Consider the following 23,758-nt stretch of genomic DNA (forward strand, 5'->3'; position numbering starts at 1 on the left):
GTTTCTCCTGCAACAGTAAGACAATATCCTGAGAACAGCCTGCAACACCACGCGCAGTCAGGCAAAACCAAGATGTGATGGTATTTCACTACACAAAACAAAATGCACAGCTGAAGAATAAGTTAAGAGCACACAAATGCTGTTACTCATTTTGTCAAGGAGTTGCTTCAGCCCTCAGAAGCAGAAAGTACAGCTCATGTGTGGCAAAAGAAGGTAAATGCACAGAAGTATATGTGATGTTAATGAGAGTCAATAGCCAGCTTTTTAAGCAATATGGAAATACACTCATCAGCAGAGTTGCACATTGGGATTATTCCAAGTTTCATGACTTAACACTTCATCAGCCCAGCACAACATCTCTTTCATTACTACAGCAGTGTTAATTTACAAATGATCCCCTGGCACACGGTATCATAAAAATAAACTGTGCCAGAATTATGTGCTGGAAATCAACATCAATCATTGTAGCAGATGGACTCGGGAGAGTTCCTTTGCAGCTTGTCTTTTAAAATACATACACAAAGCACGTCACCGCCTGTTATCTAATCTCACAAGTCAGGTTCTATTTTTGTTACTGTATGTGTCACTTGCAGCAATGAAAATCTGGGGCCCACTTCTTATTTACACCAAGGCCATTTTACCTGGCTCTGGCACAGCCAAGACCCCAGCAGGAAAGGAGGTACCAACGTGCTTTGCACAACCGGAGTGCAATGAAGTGGCCTTGGCACAAAACCCAGCTCAGACTCCCAGTGCTTAACCGGGGCATGCACAAAGTAAACAGAGATAAACAGAAGCCTTCAAATGAAAACCAAGCTGCCCCTTCCAGACTAGCTCTAATTACAGTTAAAAAGGAGTGTGGCTTCCATGGCCCAAGGCTCTGTAAAACTATTTAATAATTAAATTCAGATACTGCAAAACACATAAAGTAAACCTCTAATGCTGTTCTTCTCATTTCTGACTATTTGTAAATAAAGAAGTGAGTTGCAAAAGATAAATAGTCTACAGAGCAGAAATGAAAGAAGCATCTAGTCCATGAGACTGACGTTTCTGTTTTGAATTCCATTTGCCAAGTCTGAGAGACACATGTCTAAGTTTCTAGTGGTAAAGAATCATCCCCTGTTGTCATTTCCCCCAGGGGTGATTACAAGATGGAATTTGCAACAGTTGCTGGACATTTGCCAGTTCAGTTTTCAGGCCTCATGGAAGGTTCTGCGTTGCTCTAGCTGCATGGTGAGATGACAAAAGGTGCGCGAAGAAAGAAAGACCCAAACAGAAGGCTATGTAAAGTATTAGCTCATTTCAAGAGGGACAAAAGGATGACAAGAACTCTTAGAGCAACAGAGCCGGAAAAACCACAGTGAAGCAAATCCTGTTGCTCCTGTGCAATTCTGGTCAGTGTTAATGGAAATAAACGAAACCACAAGGGTGTGAGTGAGAGCAGAGCTCAGAACAGCAGCTTCCAAGTCTTACTTCATGCTTCTGACCACAGTAGGTGACAGAAATTAGTTCAGACTTTTGCTGTTTCGACAGCAAACACTTGTTTTGCAAAGGGGGGAGAAAAGGCCAGGCTGACTGCAGTGTGAAAAACAACGTTGTTTAAGCAAGGCAATAGCTCCTGCAGAGAAGAGCTAGCAGGCTGGGTTCAGATGACCTTTTTTTCTTGTAGGGCCCCTGAGCTTCTAAAAAGCCTTTCAACGTTTGATGCGCAGCCTGAACACACAAGACTGGGTTGGCCAATGGGGCCCATGAGATCAACAGTAAACTGAGGTTGTGAAAGGTTTCATCAACTGCTGCCTTGTAGAGTTTCTTAGGCAGCCAGCAATCTGTCAAACGCCATTTGCAGTGGCTGTGATGATTTCAGACTGGCTCAGCATTTCCTCACTGACTTTCCACTGCAGGAAAGGATGGGGTTTCATCTCCAATAAGCTGCAGCATCAGAGAACAACATTAGATAATTAAGAGCCAAGGAGGACTTGTCATTGGTGTCCTCCCAGCACAGGTCTAGCATGCAGGATCTGACCACGCTGAACTGATCCAACAGCCCTAAGTAACCTGCACATTCTCCACCTTGTCTGTGTGGACAGTCTACTCAGTAACTGAGAGGACCAACCCAAACTAACATGGCTTTCCATCACCCAGAGTAGTTCTGCCACATGCCATTTTGCAGACGCTTTGCCTCCTACACAGCAAAGCACAAGAGCGAAAAATAACAAGTTAGGTTCCTTCAGCAATGTTCAGCATAAAAACTTCAGCTGAAGTTATATGGACCTTCTCTCCACAGACTTAGGCCACTGAAAAATGCCAATCAGCATGCAACAGCTATTTAACTCTGCTATTATCTGACAAATAGCATCTGATGATTACAAGCTCTCAACCATCAGGATCTCAAGAAGCATATCAACCTGTTTAAATACAAAAACTGGCAGGCAAGGATCATTTTACTGAGAACTGAAATAGATTACACTATAATTTAGGTGAAGACAACATAACTAAGCAAGTGGTGTAAAACAGATATTCATAGAAAGCAGTGGAAGAGGAAACACAGGCCAAATTAAACAGTCTGCAACTCACTTTCTGAACAAGCTGGCAGCCACATACTATTCACTGAGACAACAAGTGGAAAAGAAAACCATACCTGTGTACGTTTTCCATGGCTGCTACTTCTGCTAGAGCAGCTAAGCTAAAAAATGCAGACACCGCTGGCATATCTGACGTAATACTATGATTTTCTTCTGTCTCTGTGTTTCCAGAGCATTCAGTGTTGCAATCTGTTTCTGCACTTGATGTTTTTTGAAGAGTACTTTGTGGCAGCTCTTTTGGTTTCTCCTCTGCAATAAAAGAAAGATAAGCTTGCAAATCTAGCCCTTAAATTCGCAGCAGCCCATCAATACACTGACTACTTTAGTGTTAACAGCATCTTTACCTCTAGGACTTTGATTTTGCAAGTGTAATCTGATGCATGCCGTAAGCTCTTCTGACCCAAGCTATCGGCAGAAGCACAGTACTAAGGTTTATGAAGCAGTTTGTTGATTTTGCATTCAACAGTTTGATCCTTTAGGTCAGGCAAGAGAGCTTTTGTGTATGTTTCAGATACAGAAGTCCTGAAAGATTATCTTAACTGCAGAGGACTCCTACAAGGACTGTGGCATTGACTGTCACATTATGGAATTCATTTTTACATCCTATAACTAGGTACAGTGTAGTTTCTTTGCTGGACTGGAAACAAATTCTAAAAGGTAACTGTCTTCCATTTCTCTCTGTATCAGCTCTCAGTTCTTAGAGAGAAATAACCAAGGAGAGAAAACAGATTTGGTCTTTCAAACAAAAGAAGTCTGTCATTATGGACTCACTGATTCCCCTAACTGATTGATACCCGCATTTTAAAGAATGACCTTCTAAGCAGGTATGAAACCAAGCTAACTGAAAAATACTTCCCCGAGAGGTTGCTTGTACTCCCAAAACTTCTCTGGCCATTCAGTATGAACAAAATTTAAACTCTAGTTTCCTTACCCTGTGTCCCTCCTGCTGGTGACACTCGACCATCCGCTGTTCGGACAAGATGTGTGATCTTAGTTTTCCTTGCTTTCCTTTTCTGGCTGCCAACTAAAGGCTCATGCATCATTGCTGGCTCTGGAGTATTTAGGGCAGATATAGAAATTTTATTCTTCCAGGCAGACTCACTGGAATTTCTGTCTTCTGAGAGTATGGCTGAAAGGATAAAAATGCAGTTTTACACGTAGAATCATTCAGCTACTGGCTATGCTCATTCACCATTTTGCATCTATCTGCATAAAGCCTTCCCTCACAGGTACTCAGGGCTCAACCCATGGCAAGATACGATCCAAAGCTGCAGATGTCTGCACAGGAATAGTAGCATCAGTTCTTAAAGATATCCCAGAAGGTTCCAGTTTCTAATATTTGCAAAGAAAACTTCGAGATGGGCAGTAGTACTTCAGTGGGAGCAGGGCATCAAACAGTCTGTATAAAACACTCTGCAACAGAAGACTCCAAGAAGTAGCTAAGAGATAAAATGTATTTAAGGAACAATAATGATCCTCATGCAAGCTTATCTTAGCTCACATATGGACTCACAAGCAGAATTCAGGAATTCCTGACTAATCCCCCATCTCCCCTCTACAGTCACTCTATGTCGTCCTCTCTAAGCAGGGGGAAACACTGCCTTTTACAAAACAGAAAACCTTAAAAAACACCCAAAAGGCAGCAAATACAAAAGCAGAGCTGGATCACAGTTGAAGACAAGAATGGTAAAAAAAGAAACTGCCTACATAAAGTCAGAGAGTGAGAAAGGAACAGTTCGAATCTTTCTCAACAGTACCAGTGTTGGCATTTCGAAGTAGACTTCTGACCTGAACTGGAACATGATCAAAGATTTTCACCTGACTGAACAGTCACTTTAATCTTGTTCAGGAAGAAACTGACTAGACAGCAATCAGAAACTGCCTTTAAGCTTCTGAAGTCTGCGATCAGTATGTAGTTGTCAATCATTTGTAATTTCCATTGATTTAATAAGCCATACTGCTGATACCATAGCGTATCACTAGTCCATAAATTACATCTCTGACATCTTTTTTCTTCCTGTGATGTAAGTATTATGAGGCCTACCCTATCTGCAATCACTGTAAACTAGAGTTAGAAAGAGACTATGGGTAGCAAAGGGAACACCCAAGTAAATTCTTACAGATGTCTGTCTAACCTGTTTTGAAATTGGGAGCACTCATGGCATCTACACCAAGTCCTCGGGGTATTTTTCACCAGTGCACTGCCATCCTGAATGATTACGTATTTTTTCAGAATGCTTGCACCTCATCTCCCCTGCTGCGTTCCCAACTCGTTTTGTTTTTTTTTTTTCTACTTGCCAGGTTATACCCCATCTCTTTGCAACAGTCCTTTTATATAAGTCACAGCTGTTACTAAGTCTACAAGTAGTAACAGTAGAAGTATGTTTAAGACCCACTTGTTCACTTTCTGGGTGGCAGGACCAGCAAAAATTAGACACACAAAACTCAAGCCGGCGTGCAAACAACTGCTCTTTAAGAAGGGCTAAGCACTGAACAGACCAACCTCCTCCACTGCAACTGGTTGTGTCACATAGGGGCATACAACCCCACAAACTATGCACAACAGTCTGTGTGGACTTCACCCTCTTTCATTTTAGTGTGTATTTGCTGTTTATTTATTGTTTGTTGTGTTGATTTAATGAACTTCCTATTGAAAGATATGGCTAATATAACCTCTATCTTTTGTTTCTTTAACTGTTAATTGTGTGAGGATGTGAACTGGGTGAAGAGAATAGCTGTTAACACATTTTATCTTGTTAGCTCTTGCCCTTTGCTCTTTTGCTTGAAGTGGGAAGGGACCTTTCAATGTTTTATGACATAAGAATACAATCAGATCTAGCACATATGAATAAAAACATTCGGAAATGTTCCAAACCTTAATTGATTTATTTTCTTAATTCACCTTCGTATCTTCTCCCATAAAACATTTTTGAACTTGTGCATGTTCTTTATTGTCAAAAAAAGTACACAGGTCCAAGCAGCTTTTCTCAATGTTTAGCTATAGCTGCTAAGCTTTCCAGAGCAGAGCTATGCTGTAAAAATTATTTTTGTAAAGAGAGCAAGAGAAATCACAAAAAAAATCTGCCTGTAACAGTCCAATTAAATAGAACCAGTAATGACTGCAAATCTGAATTTCAAGTAACTCAACTGGGCTAATAGTGAGATGTTCAGATAAGCTGACGGCACTGACCGAGACCAAAGTCTTAACTGGAATGTATAATTAAAGGGGCAGCTTTCTCTCTAGATTTCTTATTTGGGAATTCATAAGTGTTGATTATGTATTATTGTAATAGTTTGGTTGTAGTCCAACACTATTTGTTCAGTCAGATTTGGGGATTTGCTCTAATTAGATAGTACTTTGACACTGATGTTTAATTCTAGTTTGTTTGAGTTTATAATGGCTTTAATCTTAGTAATACAAGTCACTTTTTATTTTTTTATATTTAACAAAAATATTAAGTTCAAACAATAAGCAACATATGATAGGGAGAAACCCCATTTGGCATGTTTTTAATTAGATGTTTTGTATAATACAGGCCATGTCAGGTCTCTGGAAATTGACTTGATTGATCAATACAGTAGACAGCTCCCTTTTATATGTTTTCTTTCTCATATTGTATGCATGAAAAAGCTCAAGAAATTAAAGGTAAGAAAAAGATCTTGAAAGGTAAAAATAAAGAAGAGGCAATAGTTATTAAAGACATAAAACTAAGAGAACATTCAACAAATTATAGTTGCAGGAGTACACCATATTGGCAAGTTTGACTAAAAAATAGCAGAAGGTGGCTGACAAACTCAGGATGCAGCAAGCAAATTCCCTCTCCATGTTTTAAGGTTTCACAATCGTTGAAATGAGACTTGAGAGTCCTCCATGGTTTTTTTCCTCCTCTAGCTTAAAAGTAAGCTCTTTATCACTTCATCATAACATTGCTGCCATACAGCTTTGAAGAAGACGGGATTAAGGGTGAACAGTGAATGAGTATTTTTTTTATGTGTGTATGCGGGTGGAGGGTGGGTGTTGAAGGAAGAGCTGCTTCTTTCTTCTATAGAAGCCTTAGTGAACACTGGGATGAGAAATCATTTTACTGACTTCGTTATGGATTATGATTCAAGTAGGCATAAAACCTAACTTGGAGGAGACCATACAAAGGCTTCACCCACAGGACTCCTTGCACTGAACTCCAGAGGAGAAAGGAGTTCACGCTTCAGTAATTGTCTAGCTCACGTAGGTGCTAACAGGGGTCTTCATCCTGCACCTCCTTCAACAGGAACAGCACCCCATTGCTTCCACTGACAAAGGTATATCCACATGGATGCTCCAAACCAGGACTTGGTTTTGCTGTGCAGAAAGGACAGGGCTAAACAAGTTTAATGGCCTGTACTTGTCTTTCATAATTTCTTTAATCCATTCCATATCCCTCTTTTTCCACACTCTCCTATGTTCAAGAGCTGTCCCATGTAAAGCTCAGGTGATTTTCAGGAGAAAGCTGACTAGAAATGAGGTTCTGCAGCTACTGTGCAGTCCTGCAAAAAGATTTTTGCACAGTTAGCTTTTCACATGACAGTAGCACATGCAGAACCAGAGGGCTATTTTTGCAAGCAGAGCTGAGCACATGATATGAAGATGCAGGCCTTTTGGCATGCTTACACCACCGTCACAAAAATGACTTTGAGAGAAAAACATCTAGAGCTCTGCACCAGATGGTTTCCTGAGATAGATTTGTTAAAAGTTAGCAAGGACAGTTTACACTACTCTGCAGGCCTGCAGAGCGCTTGTAGTCTTATTTTCCCCGCACCTACAATGCAAGAAGGAACCAAGCGCAGAGCGCAAGATGCCATGTGGCAGAACACAAGTCTAATACAGCAGATGAGAAACTGGCTGAGCTGTAACTCAAGTCTTAAACAGATTAAAAGGGGAAAAAAAATAACCCAACCAAACGAAGAGAGAAAGTAAGGATTTAAAAGACCTGACTCACTACCCTGATATTGCTCATTTATATTAGTATTTGTGGAAAGCTTATGTCTAGAGATTTGAACATTCTTACTAACCCTGATTTTAAGGCTGTAGTGTAATGTATACAATTAAAGCAGAGCCAGTCAAGGTACTCTCAGGAAGAGCAGTAACGCGCATTACATTGCATCTTTATCCCATGTTGAACGAGGATAAGGTAAGATAGAATTCCCTTTGGGAAATGTACTCAAATCAGAGAGGCAGTTTCATGTTGAACTGGTCTCACCCAAGACTGAACAGTTATCATTTGCCTTTGTGGACAAGAAAAATAAAGTCAATTGAACTGACTCTGCACACCACAGAAGAGGACAAGCATTTCAGAGTGAACCTCGGCAAGACATGAGACATTTAAAAATTTCTGCAGTAATGCCTGTTACCAGAGAGAGCTGCAGGAGTTTAACCACATCTAGTGAAGAATGAATGCTCTGTAGGTCCAAGCATGCTGGCATCAAGAATGAAAAGTGGGCTGTAACTGCTTAATGGTCTTTATTACGTTAAAAAGGGGAAGCCTAGCCAGGCAGAGCAAAGCTTCAAGTAGCACTCTCTTCATCAGTGCCTAGGGAACCACTTTACCAAGGAAGCACACTCTGCCCTACACCCTGGTGGGAATTCCAGCTCTTCTGACAATGGAGTGCTGCTGCAATACTGCTCATGGGGTCAGGCAGTACACAGAGCAACAGCAAGTGCTGTAGACTAACAAGCAGAGAGATACCAGCTGACAAGGCAGCAGATGGTCAAGCCAGGTGTATGGAACAGCTGCCTGGATGGGACAATCTGCTGCATAAGCTTACACTGATCCAGCCCTCTTCGAGCCCGGATGGATGCCAAAGGCACAGTGGCACAGAGCTGCTGGCTCCCTCTGGGCTGCAGACCCCACACAACAGGGCTTTCTCAGCAGGAGTAATTTTGCTAATTTTCTGCACTTTCTGTTCTTGCTTAAGCATACGTGCTAAGGCTGTACAGACTGATGTGTGTGTGAGAGAGCTGGTGGGTGATCAGTAGCATGCAGTTAGCTCTACCAGCCACAGGAGACTCGGGCACCTTCACATATCTGCTAGTGTTGAGACTGGTGTGTGTGTCCATCTGGTCCAAAGGCCAATACTGTATCTGGTTGCTACACAAACCATGCAAGAGCCCTCAGCACAGCTTACTAAAATGTACCTGCAAGGAGTCAACTGTTGTGACCTACTCCTTGTTATTTAAAGTATTGCTTCCTAACCGAAAGCTTTCACTGTGGAAGAAAAATCTCTCAGGTGAGTGGTGTTCAAACCCCCCAGGGATGGGTCCAGCTGTGCTTCTGTCAGCCTTCCTTAGGAAGTGATACAGCTCTGAACATATTCAGTAGCACTACTGTGTGTTCTCTGCTAGGAGGAGCAGGGGTTGTGGCATGTCCATTGGTATCTTACTGGGCTGTATCTCTGTAGACACTTGCAAACTCGTAATATGGTGATTTGTATTTGTGATGCTGTGCACAATGTGGTCACACAGAGTCAAAATCCACTCAGATACTCAAACCAGAGCCAGACCCAGTCAAGACGATCCAATCACATCAAAATTTGCCTTTACGGTACTTTTCTTCATTCAGAACACAGACACACATACTTTTCAAGATGACGAAACATGAATCCAGCATGACCTCTGCTGTCAGAGGTCTCCTCTCCAGCTATCAGATTGAAGTTCCTTCCTCCAGCAAAATTAACTCCATAAAAACCAAACCCACACATATAGACTTGTGACTCACCACAAGTATAGACTGACTAACCACAAAAAGGAGCAGAAATTTTCATTTAGTGTTTGGTTCATGAGAACTTTGTATATTTGAACTGAAATGAAGATGCTGTGATTTTCAGCTTGAATGCTGCAGAGCATGGGACAGTGGTGTCAAAGAGTTTAGGGCCATGCTGCCTCGGAACTGATGAAAGGATGAAGTTACATAGGCAGCACATGATGGCGAGGCTGCATGCTTCATGCCAAGGCCATACCCACGCTGCACTTTTCTGATCAATGTTTTGCTTTCAGGGTTACTATGTGGTACACTTAAGAGCAGGCAAGACCCCACATTTTTTCTCCTTTGTAACTCAAAGAAAATGCAGTTCCCCGCATATATATATATATATGTATATATAAAAACATCACTGTCTTTCCTTTGATGATTTCTATGTGGGCTGTGTTAGACTGGTAAGTTCCTCCTGTCTTTGCTTCAGTCTTGGGAGGAACTTATCAAACCGGCCCTACTTCAGCAAATGCACAGACATATCTTTAATGTTTAGACACAATTACATTATTCACATGCTTAACTTCCAAAGACAACCCTCTGTGTTGTGCTGGAACGAGGCCAGGGTACTCAATACTTGCCAAGCTTGAATCTTTGATCATAGTGCACACTTCACTTTGTATCATAACAGGCTTGTTTCTTTTAACCAAATTGAGGTTTTGACGTTTTGTTTAGCCACATTTTAGAACTGTAGATTTTAAGATATTTATTTTTTTTACTCTATCATGTATTAAATGCCTTCTGTTTCTTTTCCCACAGGAGAATTTAAACACCCATTTTTCTTATTAATTTGTCTACATGGTCTATTAATAATTCAGGGCCAAAAATCTGAATGGCACCCAATAAAAGCTATGTTAATGTATGATGCCTTTTTCACATCAGCATGGAAGCAAGACAATTACTTCTCATAAGCACCTCCCATAACATGTTTGTTGTACTAATGCAACATAACAGAGCAAGTAATTTCAAAATATTTGCACTCCTGAATGCAGCAGAGCTGGCAGAGCCTATGTGGGAAAATAGCCCATGTGCACCACAGTGGACAGAAAACACAGCATCACAAAAGGAGAAGAAATGATACAGCCAAACCAATTAAGCATAAAGGTAGCTGGGGGAACTGGAGGCAGGGATAATCATTTTATTACCATAAAAAGAGACAGATACGGATGGGGAAAAAAATGGAATAAATTAATGGAGCTACTTAAGTAAGAAGAACCAGAGAAGCTCTTCTACACCATAGGAATGATGTGGTGGAGAACTCCACTGTGGAAGGGCTAAGGAACAGCCTGGGCATGATTTGGATAGTGTAGGCAACATCCTGACCAGCTGCCAGAGTTATAGACAGAGGGCAACCACAGGGAGAGGGGATAGGGACATGGATGAATGTTTTGGCAAAGGGATAAATAATATGGTCTCTGGTGGGATAGAAATAAGAGCAACGAAAGGAATAAAGAGTTATGACCCATGGAAGATAAAGGGTTCACTGCCAACTGTAGAACTGCCCTTGCTTTGTCAGCTCTGCTGCATGGCATCTGGAGCAGGGAAACATATTAAGGGAGATGCCAGCTGAAAACAAAAGAGCACCATACTGAAGTAAGGTAATATGATCAACTGGAGCCAGGAGCTAATAGAACCAAAGGAGACAGGGAAATAAGGGACCAAAGCAATCAAAGACTACAGAGCTACGTAGTCTCTGTCTAGAAGCATTTCCCCCAGACTGAATTGAGAGAGAAGGCGGTCCAAAACCTTAACTAAGTAATGCACCAGTACCTGTGTCCGGAACATTAAGCTTCCTTCTCTGCTTAACTTTGCTGACAATTTTGTGGAAAAAGTTCTTTTTCTGAGACTGGAATGAACCTACAGACAACATTAATAATACATACTTTTAATTAGCAGTTTTAAAAAGAGTACAACAGTAACAGTATGTACTATACAACCTCCCCTTCCACCGATACAGGATGTCATTTAATGGAGAAGCACAAAGCCTGACCTTCTCCCTAGAATGGGCTCCAGAGGCTTGCAGCAGGCTGTACTTCAACCCACCAGCTCCCAATGCTTAAGTGTATACAAAGCATCTTAGAGAACTATGACCTCAGGAAAGCTTAGTCATGCAATAAAACGAGGGTTTTGCTTGTTTTTTTTTAAAGATATGCTCTCTTTTGGATATGTATTGGGTTTGGCTGGAATGCAGTAAACTTTCCTCATAGCATCCTAGATGGTGCTGTTAGACCAAAACAATGTTGGTAACACACCGATCTTTTAGTTACTGCTGAACAGTGTTTACAGAGCATCAAGATCTCTCTTTCTCACTCTGCCACCCCAGCAAGTAGGCTTAGGATGTGCAAGAGGTTGGAAGGAGACATAGTTGGTACAGCGGACCCACAATGACCAAGAGGTATTTAATACCACATAACATCATGCTCAGCAGTAACACTGGGGGGGAAGTTTTTTCCAAGATAGTAATTGCTCAGGGACTGGCTCGCCATCAGTTTGATGGTGGTGAGTGCTGGCTTTTCCATCACTTGTATTCTCCCCACCACTGCCTTAAGCCATCTTTATCTTGGCCCATGAGGTTTTTTTCTTGTTTTTGGCCCTCCAATTCTCTCCCCCAACCCAGTCAGGGAGGGTGAGCAAGCAGCGGGGGGATGAGGGGGATTTACCTACCAGCCAGGGCCAACCCACCACGGGATGCAAGTTACCTCTACCTTTTTGGTGATCAGAAATTTGTTTAGACTAGAGTGCAGAAGCAAAAGCTCCCAGGAGAGGAAGGTGAGGTTATGCCCAGTTTATGGTATCATTCCCACTTTGATAGCAGAGTCTTTGCTAGTAGTACTCAGAAGACATATGTCATCAGACCACAAACTGTGCCACTAGCAGAGGGCATCAAGAAGCCATCTTTTGTCTCATTAATGGAGTAAACAGTGATACAGCAGCAACACAAAACATAACAGACCAAAGATATAACAGATGCATAATCTCTACACTGCAAAGCCATTTTTATGGAGTTACTTTTCAGAAACTTCACTTTAAAATCTTATTTCTAAAGAGACAGCAGGGAAACAAGTCTTCAGGTTAGATCAGAAGACACCTGCCCAAACAATGAGATGCACTCCAAGCGACAAGATGGCTTGTAGCCTAACAAGAGGGTGTCCTTCCCATCCGCAGCGGATGTGGAACAGGATTCTACCCACCACAAATACCAGCCTCTGCATCCTTAAAAGAAACCAGACACACACATTGTTTACTGAGACACAACTGCAACCATGTAGTAATATGTGATCAAGGTAAATCTACATAACGCATCTGCAATTTGCCATCACTGACTCTCTATATGCAGTGAAAGAAGGAGAAAAGTGTGTAGCACATGGAAGAAAGATTTAGTCCTACAAGGGGAAAACCATTCATAGACACCAGCTTGTCTGAATAATATTGAAAATTACTGAGAAAAAGCTAAAATCCATCCAGAAACAGGCACAGAAACCCTAAGATTTCATACATGTTGGCTTTGTGGCTCACTGCTGCTTGTTGTTTTACTATTGAAGAAATCAAAACTTTGGGAAAATATTAATAATCTCTCAAAAATCTAGAAGTCAAAACCCAAACCAAATAAAGTCCAAGCAAGATACCATCTTAGGGAACATCAGCTTGCATCTGAATAGCTTCACTAGAACTTGTACAGGAAATATCAGAAAGTTCAATAGAAGAAGCCATATTCACTCAAATGGATTCAAGTGTTACTCTGCCAACTTCAGAATAGCTTCCTGAGTATCACAGAGTTAGATAATCATCTAGTGTCAGTGCAATAAAAATGCAAAACAAGGAATGGAAGAGCTCAGGCAGGTTGAAGGAAAGCCTAATTGAAAAAACAGCTTTTCTGAAGATTAAGGTAAAACACCTCATCCATATCAACAGAGGTAAGTCTTCCCACATCAGTTCCACAAAAAGACAAGAGGCAGAGGTAAGTAACTAGATGGTTCTGATGACATTTTTAGTATTTATTTTTAAATTAGCAAACTAGTGTGTTTTTTCAGGTGCTTGGAATAAGCAACACGTTACATAGTATCACAGAAGTCTCCACTTCTACAGCTCAACCTGCACCCTACAGACCATTTCAATCAATATCACAGGCTGTCAGCCAGTGCCAGCAACTCTAAGCAGAACAACTGAGATGAAAAACTCACAAAAAGATGACAAGCACTGCATGAAGAAGGAAAGCAGTGTCTTTCATCTCTTTTCTGTGATCCAAGGCACCTTTGTCATAAGGTTGCATCTCCAACATGTAGGGGTACTCCAAGGCACGTGCCACTTCCATATAATATTTTGTTCCCAAATGGAAAATCCACGGACATTGACTTCAGCGGGGTCAAAAGAGAAGCTGCCTTTTCATAAGAAAACTTCCATTTTTCTACTCTTTTAGGTGCTATGCCTGTGAGACAGTGCCCATTGACACTTGAATACCCTTTGGCCATGAATGCAGTGAAAGAGAAGATGGGCTAATAGCTAGATAGGTCAACATGACATACTCGGACCTGAGAATATAACTTCTGACTCCATGAAAAACTTCATTCCCACTCCCTGCCTGAACTACTTAGAGTGAACTACAAGATAGGCTCACCATCCTCTGTGAAAAGCCAAACTACAATCACTCACACAGACATACAAATAGTCTATTCATACTAGACAATCTGGTAGTTCTTCAAAAATGGCCACATCCCATGATGCCTTTAGATTAAGGCCTAAGCCAATGAACTGCTGGACGCAGGATCCTTGCATGGCATATTCAGGTATGAAAACCAGAGCTTTTATTTCAACAGAAATTAACTGAACTAAACCAATATGCAGAAGGCAAAATATAGTCTGGACTGGAGAGTACATCTGCATGTAGAAAAGGCTGAACAAAGGGAAATTCCTGAGATTATGTGCTGGTTTTAGCTGGGGTAGAGTTAATATTGCTGTTCAGGCTCTCACTAGCAGGTGCCCCAGGGGCACAGCTTAAGCACGCTCACCCATGCAGAAGCTGACAGGAGGGCTGGCTGGGTTACACCTGTTTCATGGGGACAGCAGGCAGGCAAGTACTCAAGAGACTTTGAACAAACGCCACTTGTCAACATTCAATCCAGCAAAAATCCATGACCAAAAAAACTAACTAACCTAGAAGGCTTAGGCAGTGGACCCTAGCTGTGATTTGCCATAGAAGGCTGAAAAAAACTTCTAATGTTAGTTTACTTGCTATTGTTATACAGCCACCTGTAAGTGTAAAAGTAAGTACTTTTCTTCTGCACATTGTTCTCTATTGGAAATAGTCTACATGGCTCTTCCTCTCCCTAGCACTTCAGCAGTTGCCACAGGATTTAACCACCTGCTAATTCCCAGTTTGTCCACTGTGCTCACTCACTGAGGACTGTAGGGATTTTCTCCTGGGAATACTCCCTGCAGCCAACGGCAGCTGCTCCCGGAAGCAGCAGGCAAGAAAGGGAACCCACCATACACAACGAACCATAACTGTGTTTCCCTCACACTTCTGGCCTTATGCACCCTCTGCTCTCACAAAATTCCCTATTTTAAAGGTCTTGATCAAATAGAGAACACTTCAACATGATCAAAAGACAACCAGGACAAACAGATTTGTCTGTGCATTTCTGCATTTCTCCAGAGGAAAATGCTGTATTTTTAGGTCATGATCTTTAGAACATTACAACATGCGATCTCCAGGCATCTGAACACTTTGAACTGAGCCAAAAAAAACCCCCAAGCTAAGACCGAGAGGAATGTCACAAAGAAGCATCAGTTTTAAGCTGATGCTTTATTTCTAGCCTTAGTGATCACAGACAAAAAAACCCACCAAACTGTAGACAACCCCTTTCCCAAAAAAAAAAGCCCACGATGCATTCCTTTCCTTGCCTTCCCAGAATGAAAGCTTTAGTGAAGTGCTTAGTATACAAGTGAGCATTTCTTCACAGCACAAGGCAGAAATAATGACTATGCCTGTTGCTCATTTTTGCATACAAGTGGATTAGTGACTCACTGCAGACTGCTGACTTCTGTGTGGTGGGATGTTTTGGAACATATGCCATTGTAAAGAAGAAAAAAAAGAAGAAATCAGTCACAGCTCCAGCAAATGTCGGAGCAGGCCATCTGCACAGATTCAGTGTAGCTGTATTTTTCAGCCATTTTGTGACATTATTGTTGTATATGCACACTCCCAGTTCAAAATGCTTGAGGTAGAATTCACCAAAGCATTATGGCTTGTTCAGTTCTGCTCCCACTGAAAAAAGGCTCCCATTAATTTCCATGGAAGCAGAATCTGGACAATTCGGAAAGCTCTGACGAAAAAATTGCCTCTCATTTAAGAAAGTCCAAATTTTCCCTTATACACATGGATCTGAAATAGCATTCATGTTACAGGGTTCTTCAGGTGGTTTTATATAAAAAAAAAAAAAACCTGTCTGAAGTGAGGACTGGACATGATAAGCACAATGGAAAGAGTCAGTGGGCACCAACCCACTGATTTTCCACTTGGGAGTAGGAAAACATCCTGACAACCCTGGCTGTCTGGGTTAGGTAGCAGATCAGGCCTCTTGTAGGTACAGGTTAATGATATTTGACAGAAAATCAATCTGGCACCATTTACTCTGAATAAAACATATGAAGGCATATGGCCCTAGTTACTGTGGGGGTGGGGGGCAGGAAACCAACCCAAAACCAACAAACAAAACATGTCTCAATTTTTATTCACCTAACATCCTGGGGAATCTTTAGTGGGCAACACTCCAACCTGTTTTCCAAGGTTTAAATGTAATTTAGCAGGCACTGATCTGCAGACCACAAAAATTAAGCACTTATCTGAGGACCAAGAATGCCTGGGAAGTTTATGATTCCACACATGCCCATTGAGAAAAAGCAGGGAATGATTTTTATGAGTATTTACTAAAACCTACCCCTAATGAATATTATCTGTTGTTTGGAAACATCCAGAGGCCCCAAAACACTAGTAGGCACCATTTGTGCTGGAAATATCTTCTAATTACCTTACAGAGACAACCCCAAGGAAGAACAAAGCAGCAGAAACAATTCCACATGACACAGGAATGCAGGGCACAGCAGAGCAAAGTTAAGGTCTCCTACATTCCAACACAGTCCCACCCATAAGGCTATACTGACCCTTCATGGTTCATGCTCATCACATTGCAAGAATAAGATGTTCCTTTTGTTTAATTCTGGTGGTGTAAAAAACCACGATCATTCAAAAAACCCAGAGCCATTCCAAACTAAGGTCTATCATTTTGCATAATATGCCATTTCCATTTCCTGCAATATTTGCAGGAGCCCAGCATGCAGACCTGTATGCTTAACACCTTTAGAGGTCAGTATTCTCTAAACATCTTTGGACTCAGCACAGTTCACAGGCAAGCCAACAGCACCACAAGGCTGAATGTCCTGTCAGTACACCACAAACTAAATTGAGGATTCAGCTTAATGAATGTTTGACTCAGCGGGAACAGTTTTCCTACTAAGCTAGTAAGCTAGCTTCTATGCACTTTGGTTCAGGTCATTTCAAACCCACAACTCTCCTCCTAATTTTAAGCATTCTAACAAAATAAAAAAAATTAAAATCAACCCACTGCCATGAAATATTTACTTTTTAGCAATCTTTATTTTCAAAAACAAAAATGGTTTGTCAGAAAGTTTTTCAGCTAACTCTCTACAGCTGAACCCTACTCTCCAGGGAGCTGGAATGACTGACACAAGCTGAATACTTGCCCAGCTAACTTGAATGAATTTAACATTCGTTGAAATTGGGAACAGATATCACTAGCTCTATCCAGATTTAGTTCAGGGCTGCGGTTATATGTTCACTACAGAAACAGCAGTGTCACTATCAGATATTCCTGCCCTGGGGCTGCTTGTTGCAACCCTACAGCTCAGTTGGTGGAAAAGTTCACGTGACTGTTTACCATCTGCTGCAGTACAAAGTCAGCTGGCTTAAAGAGCCCTTATTGTCAGCTAGATGCAACGCTGCATGGGTTCCTCCACAGGGCTGTGCCAAAACTCCTTATATCAGGCTTGTAACCTGCCCGCAGCTATGTTTCTGACCTCCCCTTGAGACATGGTCAAATACAGTGCAAAGCTTTTTAAGCAATGCAAACAAGGATAAAAATTAAGATCTCACATATGAACCTAGACAAAAGCAGCATGCAGCTCTGGGCTACCTGACTTGAGGTAGCATTCTACTGTGTCATTCCCAAACAACATGGAGCTTGCAAAATTTTTAGACGTACAGACACTTGAACAGGTAAATACTGTACCAAGAAATCCCATGAGCTACTGTTACAACTTCAACTGCCAGATCAAGGTAGATAAAGAGATCTTGTTCCCAACAGATGTTGCTTAGTTAACCACTGTATTATCATAATTGTAAAGTAATACATTCATGCTCATTGAAGAAGTTCCGTCAAATACATACCATAAAAAAACGAAAGGAATTTGAAGTCGGAACTCACTTGGTATTAGCACAAGTCTAATTTTGCAAAAGTGACTGTTCCACATCTAATTATGTAAATACAAAAATCAATACCAAAATTGGCATGCACTAGAAAAGAACAGCTGCTCAATCCTGCATACTGTAATGTGATTATTTGTGAAGCATTCAAAAGGCATAGATCTAATCCAGGCTAAAATAGCCATATTAGATCTGAAAACCTGTCAGTCAGTGGAACTACCATAGTAGCTTCACATTGTGAACCGTGCGTAATGAGGGTTCTTTTGAGCATCCTTTTGTCTTGTAGGTCATTCCTTCATTTGGTGATGCTTCTGTACTGTATGTATGCATCAGTATTTCTGACACAGTCTAAAAGTAGTTTTCCCTACCATATTCTCACTTCTCTACCACTCCTGTGTCACAAGTTGTCTGTATATAAAACAGCCAAATGTGTCGTTTCTCCCTCCAAGAGCCACAGGAAAGGAGCTGGGTATGAAATTGGTTTTCCTGTCCTCTAACTTTTTTTTATTATTTTTGCTCCAAACTTACGATAGATAAAATCTTGATTAAAAAAAAAAATCAAAATGTTTCATTTAGGCATCTCTGGTATCTTATGTTTTAATTTATAGAGCCCAAAATCACAGTGAAATGCAAACTGGCATAAAACTACGTTATGAAAAATGTCAAAATGTAACTTTTTAGATCATCTGCCCTTTTTTCCCCATTTTCTCCTGGGAAAACAAATTAATTCACCTCACAAATATTCATGGTTTTTATAAATTTGCTTACTATGAGGAATATATTTCATGGACAAACTCTAACCAGTTCTACTCAGCATGAAAATCAGGAATCAAGAGTATAGCCCGAAAACTAACCCAGGTGAGAACCAACTAACTTCAGTGCTAGAATAATATTTTCTTTGACTTCACACTTTTCACATGTAAAGTAAGAACGTATAAATTCCTGAGCTTGTCGTAGCATTGTTGTTGCTTAAGAATGTACTGCACATGGTAATTTACCTTTGTTGGATTTTGGTTGTTCAGATGAGCCGCTTCCAACCTTTCTCTTTTTCCTTGGAACAGCTGAATTTTTCCTGTCAAAGGTAATAGGACTGTATTGAGGGAGGCTGTTGAATTTCTTTTCAAATTCTTCTTCCAACTTTGCTAAGCTAAAGGGAAAACAAAACCAATCAAATTAAATATAGCTCCATTCTTGGAGAAAAAAAATATTGTTTAGGAGCATGTGTGCATATATACAAACCTATCTACATAGAAAGAGGGGGAAGAGAGAAGCACATACACACACTGTAAACATCAAACTAATACATATATTAATCCAACTTTGGGATGAAAATGTACACTCCAGCTTCTGCATTTCTAACTCACTACAAATTGATTACATTAGTTGCATATATTAAAATTAGAAAAAAAACCAAATCAATGTCATACTGGCAACATTTAGCTCTGCCGCACAATTCTTACACGAGATTTGTCTGTTCTGTGAGGGGAACTAAAAAAAGACAATGAAACCAAAAAAATAACTTCAAACCAATAAAATAACTTCACATAAAAGTCGTTACACCAGAATGAAAAAAACCAACAATTCAAACCAGAAGCAAAATGTTAAACTACTCAAGTCTTCCAGGAATATTCTAAAACCTGATGCTTTAGGGTAGGAATTAGCTTTGTATTTGTTCTGGGGGATTATATTTTCTTCCCTCATATTTTATTTGTTGCTAGATGGAAAATGCAACCAGCTCATGCTTTCATGACACCCAACATCCCTCATGCTTCAGCCCAACTTGAATGACTTTAACTAGATTACCTACCACTCATGAAATCCACAGACATGGTATTTCTCTTCCTAATAGACAGATGAAAACAAACCACTCAAACAGGATGGTATGGCATGGCATTTGTGGCTGTAATGACTATGCTGGCTTGCATAAGCACTCTCTTTCAGCAAGCTTTGCAGCCAGGCAGGAGCATAGGAAGGAACTGTATCTTAATAAAAGGCAGCGTGCTTAGTGAGGCAGATTATAAATAGCACCGTCAATGACAGGGGTACAATGACATTTTCTACTTGTCTTTAATTCTGTTTGCTATGGAAAATCTCAACTTGACAAAAGATGGCATGACTGTTGGAGGGATGGCCCTTACACCCTGTACACTTGGAAGCGTCACAAGAAATGTGGCATTTCTCTCTGCTCTCTGAAGCACCACTTCATATAAATTGCATTCTGAAAGCTCTGGTACACAGAATGATACTTCATTTTACCTCTGTAATTGTTACTTCCGTTGATAAGCAATCTCCCTTCTTAAAATACAGCACTGGCAGACTGTGTGCAGGGAGGGAGGGGTGTTTAGGTTTTTGTTGTTGTTTGTGTGTCTGTGTGCACGCACATGCTTTCTTTTCTTTTTAAATCTCAAAGATATCTGACATTAGTGGTGCTCGGTACTCCTACCTTTTCTCTTTCACACGATGTTCCCCAACAACCACAAGCCAAGCTCATTTTCTGCTTTGACAGCTGTCATGCAGTTCCATCCTTTGCCGCAGCTCCTCTCCCACTGCCTGCTGCCACCTGCCTTGTCTCCTGCCCCAAGGGCATATGAGGGGCTGCAGTTCTAATTAGGAAGACCCAACCCTGAGAGCAGATGAGCTGCCATCCTGGCCAGTAATTTATAGCTTCTGTGACATGGAAGCAGTGGGGAGTTCAGCTATCACTATGTCAGCGATTAATTATTTAAAAAAAAAAAAAAAAAAAAAAAGGCATTCACATTGTCATGAATTTTCAGAGCATCTCACAAGCCTGGTTAAACAAACACGTGTGGCTGAGCTGAGGTCTTCATGCCATATAGCCTAGTCCTGCCAGGAGATACATGTAGGCAGGACACTGCTTGGCAAAAGAGTGGGCTGGGCTGCATGTGGACAAATCACACCTGACAGGGACCATCAGGGAAGCATGGGAAACTACTGATGGAGAAGGTAAGAGGCCACAGGAAGAAAGACGTAATTCCAAAGCGGTTAGCATCCTCCTTCCTACACACACAGAAAATTAGGCTGAAAGGTGATGCAGAAGGGAGCAGAGTCAGGAGAAACAGTCAGAAGTAACACCAGCTCTTCAAGTAGCCAGAATATCAGGTAGTTCAATGAACAGTGTTAATGGATACCTTCTCCAGCACTTACGCTCCACACATTACCAATTCTGCCTTTACAGAGTTCACTGGATAATATTCATTAATCACAGAATCATAGAACAGTTTGGGTTGGAAGGGACCTTTAAAGGTCATCTAAGTCCAACCCCCCTAAAATAAGCAGGGACACCTTCAACTCAATCAGGTTGCTCAGAGCCCTGTCCAACCTGGCCTTGAACACCTCCAGGGATGATGGGGCATCCACAGCTTCTCTAGGCAGCCTGTTACAGTGTCTCACCACCCTCACAGTAAAGAGTTTCTTCCTTATATCTAGTCTAAATCTGCCCTCTTGCAGCTTAAAACCATTACCCCTCGTCCTATAGCTACAGTCCATTATACAGAGTCCCTCCCCATCTCTCCTGTAGGTCCCCTTGAAGTACTGGAAGGCTGCTATTAAGTCTCTCTGGAGCCTTCTCTTCTCCAGGCTCCCAACTCTCTCAGCCTGTCCTGGTATGGGAGGTGCTCCAGCCCACTGATCATCTTCATGGCCCTCCTCTGGACTCACTCCAACACATCCATGTCCTTCCTGCGCTGAAGACTCCACATCTGAACACAGTACTCCAGGTGGGGTCTCAAGAGAGCAGAGTAGAGGGGGAGAATCACCTCCCTCGACCTGCTGCCACACTTCCTTTGATGTCGCCCAGGACTCAGCTGGCTTTCTGGGCTGCAAACACACATTGCCAGTTCACATCCAGCTTCTTATCAATCAACACCCCCAAGACCTTCTCCTGAAAGCTGCTCTGAATCCCTTCATCCCCAGTCTGAGTTGATACTGGGGGTTGCCCAAACCCAGGTGCAGGACCATGCACTTGGCCTCGTTAAACCTTGTGAGTAATGACACAACAACTCTCTCAGCCTGTCCTGGTACGGGAGGTGCTCCAGCCCACTGATCATCTTCATGGCCCTCCTCTGGACTCACTCCGACACATCCATGTCCTTCCTGCGCTGAAGACTCCACATCTGAACACAGTACTCCAGGTGGGGTCTCAAGAGAGCAGAGTAGAGGGGGAGAATCACCTCCCTCGACCTGCTGCCACACTTCCTTTGATGTCGCCCAGGACTCAGCTGGCTTTCTGGGCTGCAAACACACATTGCCAGTTCACATCCAGCTTCTTATCAATCAACACCCCCAAGACCTTCTCCTGAAAGCTGCTCTGAATCCCTTCATCCCCAGTCTGAGTTGATACTGGGGGTTGCCCAAACCCAGGTGCAGGACCATGCACTTGGCCTCGTTAAACCTTGTGAGTAATGACACAACTGAATCAAGAAGCAACACTGGCACATAGGTATTTTCCCAATCCATCAAGATAGTGATGGTAGAACAGTATTTGTTGAATGAATTAAGGATTTACACATTTTTCCTGGCTATTTTGAATAAATAATTCATAATTACTTTTTTTTTGGCTATGAGATACATTCAGTTTTCATACAATTAAGTGTGAAAAATTTTCAGTCTTTCAAATTAAATTTAAAAATATTTACAAAACTTATATACATTGCACTGAAAATACAAGAAGCATTCCATTAATTTTTCTTGACTATTCCAAGCAAACAAGACTTGGAGATTTTCATCAATTTAATATATCTGCTGTAAGGTGAGCTGCAGCTAAATTTCACACAGAATAAGTTATAAAAAAGGCTATCGCAAGCCTGCACAAAAGAAACACATTAGAATTTTAAGCATGAAGTGTGGAAAATCTATTCCTTTTTAATTCATTTTCACACTCTGAATTCTGATAATTGGAAGTCTTCAGGAATTTGCAAATACGTATGAATGGCTAAACAGATTTAACAACTATGCCTGCAGTTAAATAAATCTGTAATACTCTGACAAGAATTGTTATTCATATACTAGACAAGTAATTCTGTGTGGCCTTGCTAAATTTTAACGCATTTGTAATCATTAATTATTCTTCTGATATATTTAGTTTCTTCACAGTGTATATGAACAGTTTAAATATCTTGTCTCTACAATGGAAAACTGATATATTTATCATAATTATTTGCCAATATTAGAACACTGTTTACTCTTCCTCTGTAAGCAATCTCTCCAAGCAGTCAAAGAGATCTATTCTTTCTAGTCTAAATGTTTTTATGATGCTTGAACACCTAGAGAGAACTTTAAATATTGCTTACAAAGTGCTCTGAAAATGTAAGCAACCCTCTTCATCATCTCTTGAGAGGGTAAATATTGTGCATTTCTTTTTAAAGTGAGCAAATGTCATTCAAATCTGTTTACAGTAGTGTAAACCAGGGAAGATCTCAAAGGAATTAACCTTGGTATATAAACAACAGGTATCTACAGCATGACTTAGTCCAGTGGGGTTTGTAATTTTCAGAAATTCTGTCCAATTGTGATTATTTGGGTGTTGGATGGAGTTCACTAGCTGCAATGGGGAGGATTCACTCTTAAGTTACCAGGCTGACTTAACTAAAATTTTGAACAGTGTTAAGCTGTAACTTACCCGAAAACAAACTCTTCCTTTGGCTTAGGCCTTTTCAGTTTTTTGTTCCCACTTGTCCCACTTTGGGAAAAAGCCCAACTTTCTTCATTCCAGCATCCTTCATGATCTGAGGAGTTGCCTTTTCCTGAGCTTCTTTTTCCTGGAATGAAGGCAGAAAATTTTTTCTCATCTTTAGAAAAACGTGCTGAAACAAAGCAGGCTCAGAGGGAACTTCAGATTCAGTACTGCAATTTATGATGTTTGACCTTCTTGATGG

General features: G+C 41.1%; 1 protein-coding gene across 1 annotated transcript in view; it reads right to left on the minus strand.

Annotated features, from left to right (window-relative positions):
• BBX (bobby sox homolog (Drosophila)) overlaps window positions 1-23,758 on the minus strand; it is a 57,945-nt gene that overhangs the window by 676 nt on the left and 33,511 nt on the right. Inside the window, exons 9-13 of the mRNA XM_010074143.1 lie at window positions 23,503-23,641; window positions 18,863-19,011; window positions 11,135-11,221; window positions 3,511-3,708; window positions 2,636-2,828 (exon numbers count right to left, since the gene is read on the minus strand). Coding sequence (XP_010072445.1) covers window positions 2,636-2,828; window positions 3,511-3,708; window positions 11,135-11,221; window positions 18,863-19,011; window positions 23,503-23,641 — 766 coding nt within the window. The remainder of the gene's footprint in view (window positions 1-2,635; window positions 2,829-3,510; window positions 3,709-11,134; window positions 11,222-18,862; window positions 19,012-23,502; window positions 23,642-23,758) is intronic.

The sequence above is a fragment of the Pterocles gutturalis genome, unplaced genomic scaffold (assembly GCF_000699245.1).
Source record: "Pterocles gutturalis isolate BGI_N339 unplaced genomic scaffold, ASM69924v1 scaffold7787, whole genome shotgun sequence".
In the NCBI taxonomy this organism is placed as follows: domain Eukaryota; kingdom Metazoa; phylum Chordata; class Aves; order Pterocliformes; family Pteroclidae; genus Pterocles; species Pterocles gutturalis.